The following is a 17,369-nucleotide window of genomic DNA, read 5'->3' as shown; positions in this document are numbered from 1 at the left end:
AAATAAATTATGTAAGGTAATATTTTAAAAAATATACTTAATATCCTGTTATACATAGGTTGGTTTTCTTATAAATAATATTTATTCAGTGTAATCATGTACATTTGTTATTGTGCATAATGTTTTTGAAAATTAAGATTTTTCAACATGCTGAACTGGTATTTTATGCATGATTTTTCATTGTAATCGCATTTTTTCCAGTTTCTATTTGTTTATAATATCAATACGATGAAAAATCAAAATCATATAATAGGGTATACAGTGAGACCATGCATTATTCGCGCCACTGTAAGAATCTAATAATGCTCAGTAGCCGTTTTACTATGTTTAGACCCGATGTTCAACTTGTTCCGGAATCGGTAGCTAGTTATTTTCACCGAAACGGACTTAAGTGATCATTTTGAAATCATAAAAAGTGTTGAAAATTCAATTTATTGTATATCAGCAGCTCAGGTTATGGAAAATCAAAGTACGATCTAGCATTGATAATTTGAATTTTTTGCTCGATTCCTCTTAGTATTAAAAACAATTTTAATAAATCGTAGATTTTTCGAATATTTCACAGGATTGTCTTTAAAATAAAGTAAAAATTATTTCTAAAAAAGAGTTTTTCTTAGAAAAACTAAAGCGAAGTCTACTACATTCACTATTGATTTGTCATACAATTTCTATTTGAAAGTCTGTCACCAATTAAAGAACACTTACACCCATTCGGCAACAGACTCTGGAGTTGTCTGTTGCTATGGAAAGAGAAAAAAGCACGTTTTAAAGAAGGAAGCTTTTGGATACTTTTCCTTGCCGAACTCTGTCAAAATTTGTCTCAAATGTTTACCCTTACTTGAAATAGTTCGACCTCGTAACTAGAATCACCGACAGTGCTACGGTTGACTGGTGGAGTTATGATACATTTATTTATAAGATTGCGTTTCAACACGTATATGGTTGTTAAGATTTATTTATCTTTTTAAAATTTAAATACAATGAATGTCTTTTAAAACAAGCTTATTGTCTTTTTTTCTTGTTCATTATAAAAATATGAAAGAAAACGTAATATAAAATGATAATCGACCCTTAACACAGGGGGGAAACCCTACAAGACGAAATATCTCATACTAATTTTACAAAAGAAATTTCGTTGACATATCTTATAGAAGGCAAGGCAGATTAGTGTTAGCCGAGGTATATATCACTGTCCAGCTACAACGAGAACTCCTCCAAACAAGAGACTGGCTATTACTGTGGTAACGGAGATAAATCATTAGGGTGTGGGGTTAATAATTTATCGTTGGTTTAGGTTGGAATATTAATCGTCGCTCCATTTCTTTAATTCTCTTTCATAGCAGCAGACTACCTCAGGCTTTTAGTCTGGAGGACTTCTTGTGAAAACTAGACACTACTTACCTTGCGATGAATGTGTTCAAATGTTATTGTACTTGAATATAATGTTTTGAAATAATGTATAAATATTGAAAAAAAAATCTTTTATTTTTAGGACAACCATCCAAGAATCCGTCTGACCCAGATTATGTGCCATCAGTATTTGATACAAGCAGCAAAAATACATCACCAAGAAAAACTTCGACAACACCACCTGCAGATGGTAATATGTATTCATAAATTGTGTACTCATTCTTCCCTTTTTACTTCTTAAGTACATATTTAATATTTCCTTCATATCTTTAAGCTTATTCATGTTAACTTAAGTATTATTTCTTATTACAACAGTACCATGAATTAATTTTAAGCGTTTTAAAAGGAGAGGAAAAAGAAAATAACTATGTTTCATATTGACCGGGTATAACAAGGAGTAGGATTATATAAGTAGGATTGTAATCTAGTAAATTATTGTAAAAATAAGGTATTTATTCATAAAAAATTTCCAAAATATTTTTTGACAATAAGTTTTATTATGCCATTCTAAATTACACCTGAAAACTCACTATTTTCCTCACTACTCTTCTTTTTACCCACCCCCCTTCTTTTTTTGTGGAAAATAGGGTAATTTGAGAAGGAGAATATAATTTTTTCTTTCTTTTTTTCCGCACTGAATTGGATAAAACCAATCTCGAGATGATCTGACTTAAGTTATAAGTGCTCTTCATGTACAAAAAGCACAAATTTGTACTTGTACCTATTTACGCTTTGCTATCTAAGTAAGAGAGACAATCTGTTTTCTATGTATTTTTTTTTTCTTACGCTGCATCTGAGTAAGACTATAAACGAATCAATAAAACGTATAGTTAAAAATTTACAAGCTTCTTCATGTATAAAAAGTACTATTTTTAACATGACTTAGTACACTTTTTANAATAATAATCGTTTTTATTAGAATAATAATCGTTATACAATAATAACGATTTTATTTATAATGATATCGTTTTTATTTATAATAATATCGTTTTTATTTATAATAATAATCGTTTTCATTTCTAATTTTTATAATAATAATCGGCAATAAATATCGTTTTTGAATAAGCTACATTTTTTGTAATTTTATTCAAAAATAAGTAAGTTTTATTAATCAGTTAGATAGTTCACTCTTGTCGGTCAGAACTGTATTCTTTATTTCAAAATGATTTAAAAAACACTATTTATAAGTAGATTTTAATGGTTTAAAGAAGTTTAGTTAATTGTGCAAAAATGGTTACAGAAGCTTATTTTAAAGTTAAAACACGCAAAACAAATTTTCTTTGAATATTCCCAAATTATTTTTCTAGTCAAAAGCAGGAAGTAAATTTTAAACAGTCACATTTCTCTCTGGTTTAATACATTCAAAATTCCATCAAAATTAGGTGTTTTCACTGAATTTAAGATAGAATTCTTGTTCATTTTTTTTTTGCATTTCCTTCATTGTTTGTCTTTTTTTAAATGTTGTAGGAAAAAAATTAATTAATTTGCCTGAATATAAATGAACACAATTACAAGGGGGAATAATTGACTTTCAATTTTTTTCTGATGTAATTCAGAATATTCGAGACAATTAACTCGAAATAAGAAAAAACACATATCTCGTATTAAAGTCATTATCAATTTACCGCCGATATAAACTTTAACGTTTGTTTCGTTCTCTCTACTTTTATTAATAAAAAAAATATATATTGGACATCCATTTAATAAAAATGAATGTTTCTTTTTATCTTTTAGGTTAAGAGCGATCGTAGCTTCAGCTCTAAGAGCGGAGTGAACTAGCCCTTGTATTCTCTTTAGCCCTGGCTGTAGGGTACATGTGAGGTACATTTTTCGATGAATCTTTGTAGTATACTGAATTACATAAAATGAAATTTAAGTTAAAAGGATAAATAGTTTTGAAGTTATAAGATTTTTTCCCCAATAAGTACAATTCTAAATTTGAATATATTTTCTACAATAAAAAATTATTTTAACATTTAAAATATTGACTCTTGTAATACGTGTTTAGTCTTATTCTATAACTTGAGACTCCTTGTGTGTATATTTTTTTATACAAGGATTCTAAAAATATAGATAACGGGCAACATATAGTTAAGTTAGGGATATGGTATAGTACTGTTATCATTAGTATTTACTGGGAGATATTTTTAGATACTGAAAGTGATAAGACAACTCAGGTTTGGACTTCATTGCTGCAGTTGCAACCTATAACTTCCGAAGCAGGTACAAGTGGCCTCAGTGAGCCTTCAGCGCAAAACCAAAAACCTGAAGAACCCGAAAAACCGAGGTAATACTTAAATTTTTTACATTTCTCAGTATTTTTAAGAATAATCACTATTAATAATACCTTATAATGGGAGTTCTTAAAAATCTATATAAATAAAGCAAAATGTTTATATGAATGTACCAGTACGTGTGTTCACGTATGTACAGTGCGCAATAAATAAATGGAACACCCTGAATAACTTTTGATCTTAATGATCAGATCTTCACGTTCTAGGATTCTATCTTAATTGTTCGAGGGATTAATTTCTAATATGCTAATTAGTACAGATGGTATTTTAAGTTACGAAATCAGACACAAAAATGTACTTCTCGGAATAAATACCTTTTTTTTCCGGCGGATTCAATTTTCTGAACCCCAAAAAATATAACAGGGGTTGAGCTATCTGGGAAATATGGTCCTAATAGTCTGGTCAAGAGAGGGGTTAAAGTTTGGAATATTTAAAATTAATTTTACTTTTTGAACTCAAAACCTTTTTAAGCGAATTGAAAAATATTTGTACTCAATTACAAAATTCGTTTATCCAAAGAGGAGGGTACAAAGGAGGACGGATACATTGTTGGACAAGCCGTCCTCGGGGACGGGTAAAATTTCTGACTTTCTTCGAGCCCTGACTTTTAGTAAATATCTATTATTTCATTTAATATTAGTTGGAAAAAAATTTGAATTCTAAGGTACACAATTTTCTGCATCATTTTAGAGAATGCAATTTTAAATGGCAAAATACAATATTTTGAGCGAAATCGGTCGAATTATTCCTAAGAAATCAAATTTTAAAAATACAACTGTTTCAAAATTCCGATTTTTCAAGAACAATTCGACCGGCCCGTTTTTTTTATTTTGCGGGCTGCTCCTTAGACAAATTCTGTTCAAATTTTTGGTACAAATACTTTCGAGGACACGATTGACCTAACTGTCAACTTTAAAACCCTATCCTACCATCGGTTATCTCGTCGTAGGTACAATATGAAATTTTTTTTTTAAAAAAAAGTCCTAAAAAGCAAAATTAACGGAGAAAAGGTAAACATCGCCTCATTATTGACGCCAATGATACTTAATTAATTTTAGTAATAGGTACTAAATTTATTAATATTAGTACAAGATACTGTGGAAATAGGTTTTTACGGCTCACTGAAAGGAATAAGTACCCCAAAATTTTTTTTTTAATTATGGTAATTTTTGGTTATTTGGAGTTACCTCGAGCTATAGCGTTATTCTAAATGATACTGAATGTAATTAATCTTTATACTAAAGTGATGAACTTCTAAAAACATGTTTTGCTTAATATGATAACATTAAGTCTCCGGGAATAACAACAAAAAGTAAAAATAAAATTGGAACTGTTTTTAGCTGAATTAATGGCGACGGTATATGTTTTTCAGTTTTGTGTTTGATTTCGTTGTGTTGATTAATATCGATTAATTGATAATTTTTTTTCACCGATTATTTCTTCTTTTTTTCAACCTCATACGAAGAACTGGTATTCAGCTAGTTAAAAAATATAATAATAGTAATAATAATACGAGATGGAGAAAAAAATATGTATATAAACCTCTTGTTAATTGAAAAGAACGTGATTAAAAAAATTCGTCATTGATTAAATTATTGATTGAAATGTTTTATCTTAAAGGTCCTCTTCAGACTAAGGGGATTTCATATTTGCCAACTGTTATTGTATCATAAAATCGTTTCCTCCCCCCCCCCCTCCGAAAATACCGAACATTTTGAACCTTTTAACCCAGATTGGGTCTAAAAGCAGGGCATGTGATTTTCAAAACGAANGCCTTGTTCCAAAAATACCGAACATTTTGAACCTTTTAACCCAGATCGGGTCTAAAAGCAGGGCATGTAATTTTCAAAACGAATATTCGCAGAATTCTGCTTATCTCAGATTTTTTTTTTATTTTTAAAAAACTTTTCTGACGAAATTTTGAAACTTTTGCTAAATCCCGCTAACGAGATGTTTACATACATATTCTTCCGCCAATTCGATTCTTTTGATTTGGTGGATTTTCGCCATTTTGAATATTTAAAACTGCGCCGAAATCTGCTAATATCGTGTTTCTTTTTCATCCGATTGAATGTGAAGCATCGATTTTCTATGTATTTACCTGATTTAACAGTCACGCGTTACGAATCTAATAACGCTATTCTTGTACGAAGTAAGTTTTTTCGTGAATTAGTTACTCTAAAGGTTTGATATTCTTCATTATTAGGTAATTTAATTATTAGTGCTAAAAAATTATAGAAAATATGAAACATGTCCATGTTTCATATTTTCTACAATTTTTTATTCGATATTTTTGAAAAAGTTTTGTTTAATTTTATTTATTGAAATCTGTATTCCATTGAACTTGCTACCAAATTATAACTTTGGTTATAAGTATTTTTATAACTTTACCGAATGCCTAATTTTTTAGGGAAGAACATTGAACAATTTTAAATTCCTATATTTAATATTTATAAACATGATTGAAATCAAAATATTCCGATTCGAAATGCTCTGCATCAGAAATCAATGCATTCAAAGTCTCCAAATTTGATGGCTATGCACTTCATAAACTAAGAAAAAACATAGACATAATGAAACTATTTAGTTTTAAAAGTAACTTGTAAGTGATAAGTTGGAACTGCGAGTGTTCCTAAAACCAATTAAAGTGTGTAGGCAAAAAATTTAGGTACTAAAGACATCCATAAAATATCTACTATAATGAAAGTGTGGACTTGGATAATTTTCTTGTGAAATAATAATTCTTTGCAAATCCAATCAATGCTAATGAGCAGTCTTGATGTTATTGATGGGCCCTGTCAGACAAACCATTTGAAGTTTATCTTAGCTTCTATCCCCTTCTATATTACGTAAGAAAAGTGCAACAATCCCTTGTTTTTTGCTTTAACTTTTTCCTGCAGTAATCTAAATTTTAAGGATTTTAGGCTTAAATTAAAATAATAAAAAAATTTAACTTTGCCAAAAGCAAAGTTTACGTTTTTATTGAATTTACAGTATCATTTTAAAATTTCGTGAAGAAATCCTCCAACATTTCTTTTCCTGAATTTAATTTTATTTCCGTAAATTTTCCAGAAGTAATTTATTCTAAATTTGTTGCTACTTTTTTTTCATTTAAAAAAAAATAAAAAATTAAGGAATTTGCGGTCTTACATTATCACTGCTCATCCACCTTTTTCTTGCCAGCAGAAAAAAGAGCGAATCACTGACTCATTCTCCTTTAGATGCTTACGTAATATTTGAACGACCCCCTAAATCAGGGGTGGCGAACCTTCATGCACCAACGTGCCATTTTTTCTAAAAAATTGTTTAATTTGGTCATAGATGTGCCGTCAAACAATTTTGACTTCGTGATTATTGGGAAAAACTCTAAATACTTATCAACTCAAAACTCTTTATTTACTATGAAAAAGAATGTCTCAGTTATACGCTTAATTCACCTTAAAGTAACATCAGTGTGACTTCTGTTGTTGCAGATTAGATGACAAATAACTTATATTAGGTTGTAAGATGTTATTTTAAGCAGGTTTGTTGATTTGTTTTTGCTAGTTATTTATTGTTAGCTAGTTTTTTATGGTAATTAATTGTTTTTTTGGCATTAATTGTAATTTTTTTGTTTATTTTTTTATGTTTGTTTTTGTGAATTTTAATTTAATTGGTAAATTGCTTCACAGTGAACTTCGTGATATTACTTGGGCACGTGATATTACGTGTCCAAAATATTATGTGGCGTGCCATAAATGGCACGCGTGCCATTGATTCGCCATCCCTGCCCTAAATTAACCATTTCTCAGCAGTGGTAAAAATGAATTTTCAATTTTAAAAAAATTGAAATTTATTGGCTGTCCATACTGAACTTCTCCAAAGAAAAAAGTGAATCACATCCATTAGGTACATAAAGTATATCACAGACAAAGCTTTGATTTAAAATCCAGTTAAAAGCAGGTCTTATGCTTGATCAGATAATGCTGACCAAGTAGACTCACTGTCAAATATTTCAGACTTCTCATCAAGGGTCGATGGTGAGTCTAACGAAGACTTACTGCACTGAGAGATTTCGAAGGGAAAATCACCCAAACCTATTTCCGCATCAAACAGAAGACCGTCGATTGATTTTTGCACAAACTCTCTTGTCTTCTGTTCCAACTTTCGCAGTCGCTCGGCGACATGCAGACCATAAATGTCCAGACTGTCCATCTCCTTAGGAATATAGTGTTCGCCGTCTATTTCAAGTGAACTTACATCCTGGGATTTATTTGAAGTACTTTTAAAAATTTCCAGGTCTTCAAATTTTGGATTTCGGATTGGTTTTGCTAATGTAGAATTTTCAGCTGGTTGATGTTTGTTTTTGGAATCTTCCGTCTTAGAGAAATCCGAAGTGTTAGTTGTATTTGGATCCAGTGTATTGAATGCTGTTGAAAAACTTCCGCTCATAGATTCACCCGTCTTTTCAGATGTGACTGTCGATATGACGGGTAAAATAAATTCATCGGGCTTTGGTGCAATTGCTATGGCATTCCTATTCGTCAGGAATATAGGATGTGGAATCGATGATTCTGTCTTGGCGATATTTTGTGGTGCTGTGCCAGATTGATTTACATATAGCATTTTAGGTATTTTTACTCCACGTAATGAAGTGTTGTTTAATTCTTGAGAAGACATGTAACTGAAGGTGGGTGGCAGCACCTTTTGTCCAAAAGGTAACTTTTTTAATGCGAAATTTGGTGTTCCTGATTTGATGTCACAATTTGTTGTTTGTGGAATAGTTTCAGGTTTAGGCATTATTGGAATGGTTCTTGGTTTGATTTCAAAATTAGGTATTAGTGGTGAGGCTCCGGAATTTACCTGAAAGATAAATACGTTTACTGCTGGTGGTTGATCTGAAGTTGATTCAGATTTATTAGCCTCGGAACTGTTAGGGATAGGAACTAGTGGAGATCCAGCCGAAACAGGAACATGCGAGGATCCTTCAGAAACAGGAGCATGTGAGTGTCCCTCAGAAACAGGGACACGTGAGTATCCCTCAGAAACAGGAGCATGTGATGATCCTTCAGATACAGGGACAAGTGATGATCCTTCAGAAACGGGGACGTATGGAAATTTTTCGGAGGCAGGATCAGTTGGAAATGCATCCATGGAAGTTTGGTAATCACTTTTATAGGTAATTGAGTGGGAGGTTTCAAGTGTGTCTCTAGCACGATGTGTAGCGTGTGGTGGGCGGCCCATGCGTGTCAGTGGGTGGTATGATTTCCTTTTTAGAGGTAGTTGATATATATTTGGTAATTCAGTCTCAGAGTCTATTTCTTCTTTGATCACTTTGCTGTCGATAGAACTACTGCCATCATCGCTAGGTTCTTCTACTGGTTTCTTGAGCTAGGGAGAAAAAAAATGAAACTATTTAAATTTTCGAAAAAAAGTTTAGGTTTAATGTTGAAAGATAACACTGGGAACATTTTTTCTTCTGTTGCACGAGATTTTTTTAAAAGATCTTAAACATTTTCGTATCGTTTATTTCTGCAATCAGTTTCTTTCTCTCCAAACTACAGTTTTTTAAATGACATTTTTAGACTATTTTTTGTTGAAATGTACAAGCTTAAAAACGTTATATATAAAACAAGTAACGCGTAAGTGCTGCGAAAAACTTCTAGGAGGCACATAATTAGGATTAAAATTGCATAGGAACCCATGCCCGGAAATGTGGTCATACATCGCATTACATGCTTACCTTAATCTCAAACATCAACGAAAAATGTCATTTTAAAAAATCTGTAGCTTTAGAAATTTTAATTTAAAAAAATACACCCAAAAATTTTTTTAAAAATTATACTCAAGACAATAACACATATAGACTACAGATAGTGTGTTCACGACTTAATTCTAAGACTCAAACATTTTCTTTTTTCAAACTGGCAAAATCATGTATCTTGCTATTAGAAGTAAAAATAACTAACTTCTTAGGTGAACTGTTAAGTTACAAAAAACAGACACAAAAAGTTCTTTCTTTGAATAAATAACTTTTTTTTAAAATTAATAATGAAGTCACTAGCAAAAGCATCAGGAGTCTCAAACTAATAATTAGGCGTAGAAAAACAAAATGTTAAAAAAAATATATACATACGAATCACTACTGAAGAAAGTGAGAAAAAAACAAGACCTGTTTGATTGCCAGAAGAATCAGAAGAGTTAAAAAACTATAGTTAAAAAAATCTCTACGTTTTGTCAGACTATCTAACAGGTTTTGATGTTCACACCGAATTCTCTACAAGTAAATTGATAGCGTTTTTGTTTTTTACTGACTTAAATATTAATTTGCGACCCCTTATGTGGCATGCGCTTTTTGCTTTATTTTTACAAGTGTTCTAAACCCATCTAAAATGCTACAGAAGACACAGTATGTTAAAATAGCTTACATTTCTGATGACTATATCTTATTATAATGCTATATCTTTTGATTTCCAGTACTAAAGCAGCTGTTACTGGTATCTGGAAGTCTAAAACGAAACCTAAGCCAAAGCCTAGACCAAGAAAAAGACCCAGAACCCCTTCACCACCACCTGCCGAGAGCAAAATAATAGATCCACTGAAGCTATGCGTAGTCAAGATGGAAATCGAAGATGATGGCTATAACCAAAACGAAGAAGAAAGTTTCCTTGCAAGTCTCACACCAAGTTCCTCACAAACAAGTCACAATGACACTCTTTCATTTGACAGTGCCTCTTCCATAAAAACTGAACCAAATCAAGAGCCAACTATTTACAAACTAGTACCTACGATAAGCGAAAGTGCACCGACGAACAGTACTCAACAGGACGTCGAAGTCTTTTTCAAAAATGTAGCCCAAACTGTTATGCAATTGCCCCTACATCTGATAGAGGAAACGAAAACCAAAGTTTCAGCTTTGGTGTACGAAATGGTGATTCAAGCTATGCGAGAAGGTTCTACCAACATAACACAACATAAACTATAAAACTTGGGTAAATAATAGTCCTGCATTAAGTTTCATTTTAAAGTTAATTGAATTACAGATTATTTTATAAAGGTTAGAGAGTATTAATTTATTTACACTCTTTGGAAATCGAAAAAATGTCTCGAGTTAAGTTATTTCCCCACTCCCCACACTTTTCCCCACTCTAACGCGATGATTTCGACAAGCCTTCGTTTTTCTCCCCTATCCAAAAAATAATACGACTTCTTACTGAAATATACTGCCATGGAGAAAAGCAAGATTTGCTGAAATCATGGTAACAGAGAAGGGAAAAGTGTGGAGAGTGGATAAATCGCTTAACCTTTAGTTGCGAATTTTATTACAAAGAGTATAGCATGAACTTAATAAAACCATATAAATAATAGTTATTTATAAAACCTTTTATTCATTTAATAATTGAAATTTTGTCTAACGCCAGCTTAATGCTATACTTACTACATTTTTAAGTATTTTATTGACTTACTAGGCTTCTTTGACATGGGTTCATAGTCCGTGGAATTAACTAATAACTTTAATCTTACTAAAGAACAACAAAAAATTCTTTCGGCTTTTGATGAACTGATAATAATCAATTATTAGTTAAACATTATTGATCATTTGACACAATTAAGTTCAAATTCATTCATATGTATGTAACATTTTTTGTAATGACCTTCTTTAATATAAATATTTAGAATCTTTGTCAAAAATTAAAGCAAAACAATATCACTGTAGGATCACAAATTGATATTCAAACAAAGAAAAAACAAAAACGCATCTGAAATCGAAGAAATCACTACTTTTGATATTTTTCATCTTGGTTTCCTCAATAGCGGTTTCGTTTTTCCGCTCTTAAATATTTATTAATTTAAGATAACTAATCTATACTTTCTTGACTTTTATCAAGGATTCTAGAAATATATATTAATGCAAGACATCACAAAACAGTCTATTGCAAAACTGTTTAAATGTCTTTGATTTTGCATAAATTCTACATTATTTGATTTTAATAATAAAATTTTAAAGTTAAAAACTGATTTTGTGCGTGATTATTATTGCAAAAAAATGCATATCGAATGTTCATGAGGACTATATCCATTAAGTTTAAAAATATTGTAAATTATTTTTTTCGAAGTTTATATCCTAGTTATATGCCATGTGTTTCAACATTTATAAGAATGCCTGTGATATTCGATGTTTTTCACCACTGTTTGTACAATATCGTCTGAATTGTTGAATTTAATGTTTTTTTTAAATAAAGTTTTACAAATAGTAAGAATCTGTGTTTTTTTTCTGTTTGAATTTTAATGAGCTCTTAAACTAAATTATTCAATTCAGATCGGACACATAATTTTTAACCACCCGTTTCGCCATTGATGTTCCTTACTTATTAACTCTAAGACAATGTTACATCTTGCATAATTCAGACAACAACAAAAAAACGATGGTTTTCAAACAGTCAGTATATTTGCTCGAAATTGCATTTAAAACAGTCTTTAGTCAATATATTCACCCATGTGTTGAAATTTCATTTTAAATATACCATAGTAACAATTTTACCTTGGCCGCAGTTGGGCTCTAAATTGGCGGAATATGGATTCTATATGAACATCCACCGAGGGGCCAACATTAGGATGGGTTCGAATCCCAGGGATAGCTGGTCGATACAAATCCGCATCCGGCTTGCACCGACCGCAGTGCTGACGTGACATATCCTCGGTGGTAGACGGATCATGGTTTAGAGTCCCTTTGCCGACAGGCTAACCTTGGGAGGTTTTAGTGGTCTTCCTCTCCATGTAACGCCAATGCGGGTTGGTTCCATCAAAAAGTCTTCCACGAAGGCAAACTTCTCCCAGTACTTGATCCAAAAGTTCCCTTGACTTCTGGATTGGGTTCAAAATTACAAGGCTACTGAGTTGAACATTAGTAGTCGTAAACCCGAAAATTGAGTCGGCTGTTCAACGACGGTAATAAAATATTGGTAAATATAGGGCAAATATCGGACTATATATACGACCAATATAAAACCTATATTGGTTGAATAATGAATATAAAATATCGAGTGAATATGACAACTCAATATAGGGCCGATGTTGGTTGTAAAATGGCTGTACGAATCGGGCCATTGTATATAGGGCCAATATCGAAAAATAACGGCCCTTTGAACCTTGAATCAAGATTCGAGGATATTGGTCCATTAAGGACCCAAATTATTTTGCTGGTTGAAATAGGATGGGTCTATTTGTCGAAATATATCCTTAGGTCGAAATTGGTTTTAAAAAATATCCTTTGACTTAAAATAGATTCTTTTCGATCAAAGCTGAATTCAAAATAATCCTTGAATCGAAATTGGGTTTAAAATAAATCCTTCGGACGTTTGGCTAATCTGACCTTTATTTAAAGGTTATGGTAAAAGGAAAAAAAAGTAGGGAAGCAGATCAAATTGTATATGTTTTAAGAATGATTTTCTTTATAATAATAAAAATGGTTTATATTTATTTATGTGCCACCAGTAAGTGATTACAAATAATAGAAGTGGCAATTTTATCTTGCATCTAAAGAGGAAATTCGAGTGAAGTCTTGAACAACAAAATAAAAGATAAATATTATTAGAAAAAAAACACAAACTTATCAGTTTATTTGACTGGTTTAAAGATCTGATTGGTAAAAAAAAAAGCAGATGCCAAAATTCAAAAGTAACTCACAACAATAAATACCTACTATTCACGCAGATTTTCGCATAGATAATTTATTCTATTTTCCACAAAATAAATAAATATCAATAATTTCGTTCTATTTTTCCGGCAACAACAACCCGATACGCCTCATTGCCGCAAATTACCGAGAACTGGTAAACTACCGCAGGAAACGTCACACAAAAAACGAGAGAAAAAAAAAATCACGACAAACAAATAATCAAAAATCACCCGCGTGGAACAGTATCTACACCAACAAGACTCTGTTACAAAAAAAGTAACAAGTAAAAAATAACATAATCTCCCCGGATGTTGAAGATCACCTTCCGAAACCTGTTCTTACTTAAGTTCCGTGGAGGGGATGGCGTGTACTTTAATGAAAGGAATAAATCCAGTGATGATTGTACCGAGCTTTGGAAGATAGTGTACCATTATTACGGGTTCGGATAGAAATTGTTCTTCATTATTATTTATGGCGCGTATCGTTATTGGACAGGTTTTTCCGTACGCCCTATCGAAGTTAACTCTCACCTTTGTTAAATGAAGGTCAGAAACTAGTTTTTATCTGGAAGGCTGTTATTATGGAAATGGATTTTCACGAATTTGCCGAGTCTTTTAGATATTAGAACGCACGATCTGAATTAGTTTTGATAGTCATTTTTTTTTTGCGCTTGGCAATTTTCGATGAGCGTTAAATGTTAATGGGTGTAATCGCAACAGTGAAAATATGATATGGCAGTAGATAATGTTGCCTATATATGGATATTTTTTTCGTGCTACGGCTCGCTTTGAGGCTATAAGAAGAACATCAGCACATGGGGTCCGTGTCCAATGCACCACATTGCCCGAAAATTCGTTTTTTTTTTTTTTTTCATTGCACTCGTTTGTAAACCGAAATTTGATTTGCTGCAGTTCCGTAATCTCGCATCACTGTCTTATTTTATATCTTTAGAATCTTTACTAAAACTGAAGGAGTAAAGCCAGAGGATAGAGCACTCGCCCCCGAATAAATTGACCCGGGTTCGAATCTCAACGATGGCTAGTCGATAGGAATTCCGCTTAAGGCTCGCACAGTGCTGACGTGGTATCCTCAGTGGTAGATGGATTATTGATTAGAGTCCCCTTGCCGTCAGACTAACCGTAAAATACTTTTGTGATTTCCCTCTCCTTGTAACGCAATGAGATTTAGTTCCATCAAAAACCCCTCCACGTAGACAAATTTCTCCAAATACTTAACCCAGGAGTTCCCTTGTCTTCTGGTCAAGTCTACTGAGTTGAACATTGGTAGTCTCAAACCCAAAATTGGGCTGTTCAACGACTGTTATAAAATTGGATACCTGCAACTCACGCCATCGTGGATAAATCGTAGCATTCGTTTATATAACAATTCAGAAACCAATCAGAATCGAAGCATACACGTGACGTCGTTTACAGGTATCCAATTAAATCTGATCTGGAAATTGATTCAGCGTTATAATAAACCAAACCTTATTGCTTTAACGCTAACCCACCAAACACAACCCAGTGATTAGGTACAACTATGTGATTTAAATCACATGGTTGAGTAAAAAAATAAATAAAACTGAATTAAAAAAATTTACATTTTACGATTCACAAATAACTATTTAAGCATAAAAAAAGCTCTATTAAAACCTGTCAAATCATTAGCGAGAAAAACAAAATAAAAAAATCATTAGAACTTGTTTGATTGCCGTAGTAAACTGAATTTCCGAAGCACTTTCAAACTTTCTACAGCAATCAAATTAGTTTTTTAATAACTGTTATTAATTCGGGCTTCTTCAATTATATTTTGACTAGCCTTTATGACTCAGGGAGCTAGGGCGCTCGACTCCTTATGTTGTGACCCCAAGTTCGAATCCCAGCGATGGATAATCATTACGAATTCTGCTCCCATCTCAAACCGACCACAGTGTTGACGCAAAATATTCTCAATGGTATGGATCATGACCCTTTCTGGAGGGCTAAACATAAAAGGTTTCTATGTAATACAAATGAAGGAAAATTTTCATCAAAAACTTCACAAAGGCTAGTTTGTCCCAATTCTTGATCCAGGAGTGCCCATGTCTTCTGGGTTGAAGGTGCCTATGTCTTCTGGGTTCGCAGTTAACATTGATAGCTGTATAGGCAAAAAATGGGTCGGCTGTTCAACAGCACTTATAAAATAAAATAATATTAAAATAAAATTCACCGCGAACGGATGTAAAATAATAAATACAAATTTTAAAGTGTGGATAGTGTTTTTATTTTTTAATTAAAGAGTTATATAGTGATAAGCTACACTTGATAAGATAATTTGAAAGCAATAAGATGTTTTTGCCTATTGAGCTATTTCAATTTCTAATTGTAAGGTATCCTTTGTGAAACGATACTAAGGAAAAGTTTAATGTAAATTAAAAATGTCAACCTGTGGAAAAAGTGTGGCATTTAACTATTTTTCCTCAAGCTCTTCAATTGCTGAAGATTTATTTTCAAACAATGTGAAGGTTTTTGAAATTCGAACAGAATTTTTTAACATTTTCATAATTCGCGATTAATTTTCTTGATAATCTTGTGTAAAAACATATCGAAGAGAGAACATAAGTCAACGATATAAATATAAAGTTAGTCTCCTTCACAATCCTTCTGGATATTTCAAAAACTGCATATTTTGTTTATCAGTCAAATCCCTTAGTTTGAAATTCATAATTGTTATGAAACGACTCTCTCAATGCACAGAAACTTTCTGCAACAGATGTAATCTTACAGATGAACTTGAAAAACAGTGAAAAACAACCATATTTCTTATCATCCTTCAGGGTTTATATGCGGATATATAATGCGATGATGGTTGAGTACCAGATTTAACACTTGTAAGATAAGAAAATCATTCGATCCAAAACCATATCGAACATTCTAGAATTTCAAAAACACACAACACAGGCCTTAAATTATATCTATCGCCTCTGCTAACACAAGATATGATAAGAGATGGAAAAAAATGGCGATATGCATTTAAAACTGCGCAACAAACATGTTGATTGTAGTAAAAATCAGACTTGTTTATAAATTTATAGGTCATATCAAATTGTATTTTCAATTAGATCAATTCTCTCACAAGACTAAGCAATAGAGGCTCTTATTCCAATAAGCAAATATAATAATTGCTAAATATTTTACTTTAAAGCAATTAAGCGATTTGTGGTTTTAAAAAAAAAACATTTGTACGTTTCTCAGTTTTAAAATTTTTTTTTAAATGCATTTTTATTATAGTTTGAACTGATGAAAAAGGGGCAGGGATAGCCTGGTCGGTAGGGCGCTGGGCCCATGTCCGAGAGTTCGTGGGTTCAAACCCCTCCGACCGAAGACTCCCCGTGTAGAAAAGTGACTGGTGCACGTTAAATCTGTCGAGCTGTCGAGTCGCAGAAGTCCTCCATGTTCTCATAAAAAATCAATACCTCTGGGGGTACTGGATTGGAGATCGATCGTTTTCGTATTCAGGTCAAAACGGGTAAACGTATAAACGGGTGTGACGTATGGTGTGGCAGATGTTGAATTCTTGACCATAGATGGCGCCACTGGAAAACAAGAGCAATCGCACCCCCCTCTGCCTAAACAGGCATACGTCAACAACTGATGAAAACCGATTTGGATGACTCAAGAAAAATTAATTCCATAAAAACAAAAATCCTTCTCAAAACTGTAACAATAGGTAGCTGTATACTATTTAACTGCCTATCAAAAACTGTTTGCAGAATTGTATTGGAATAATTTCTTCATAAAAAATTGATCGAGAATCTAAAATACCGTGTGTTTTATAACTCAAATTGTTAATGGGTGGCGCTCTTGTATTTCACAAGTATCGAAAGATACTAGAAGAGTAAATATCCATCATCAGTTTATTTGTGAAAATTAAATAAAGAGGATTAAAGGATGTTTAGAATAGTCCTCCACTCTTTCGACAGTTGAATTTGGAACAGAGGAACTGCACTCTGATCAGTTTTCAATTCA

General features: G+C 32.3%; 2 protein-coding genes across 12 annotated transcripts in view; one reads left to right on the top strand and one right to left on the bottom strand.

Moving 5' to 3' along the window:
* Positions 1 to 11,944, top strand: part of LOC107443779 (THAP domain-containing protein 7) — an 84,268-nt gene extending 72,324 nt beyond the window's left edge. For all 10 annotated transcript variants that reach the window (XM_043048351.2, XM_071185488.1, XM_043048352.2 and 7 more), the window contains 3 exons: positions 1,493 to 1,600; positions 3,562 to 3,697; positions 10,161 to 11,944. In XM_043048351.2, coding sequence (XP_042904285.1) covers positions 1,493 to 1,600; positions 3,562 to 3,697; positions 10,161 to 10,668 — 752 coding nt within the window. In that variant the 3' untranslated portion in view covers positions 10,669 to 11,944. The remainder of the gene's footprint in view (positions 1 to 1,492; positions 1,601 to 3,561; positions 3,698 to 10,160) is intronic.
* LOC107446343 (uncharacterized) overlaps positions 7,519 to 17,369 on the bottom strand; it is a 36,180-nt gene continuing 26,329 nt past the window's right edge. For both annotated transcript variants that reach the window (XM_043048345.2, XM_043048344.2), the window contains exon 3: positions 7,519 to 9,074. In XM_043048345.2, the coding sequence (XP_042904279.1) occupies positions 7,650 to 9,074 (1,425 nt within the window). In that variant the 3' untranslated portion in view covers positions 7,519 to 7,649. The remainder of the gene's footprint in view (positions 9,075 to 17,369) is intronic.

This window comes from Parasteatoda tepidariorum, chromosome 9, assembly GCF_043381705.1.
Source record: "Parasteatoda tepidariorum isolate YZ-2023 chromosome 9, CAS_Ptep_4.0, whole genome shotgun sequence".
Taxonomy (NCBI): Eukaryota; Metazoa; Arthropoda; class Arachnida; order Araneae; family Theridiidae; genus Parasteatoda; species Parasteatoda tepidariorum.
This window is presented reverse-complemented; position numbering and strand designations above follow the sequence as displayed.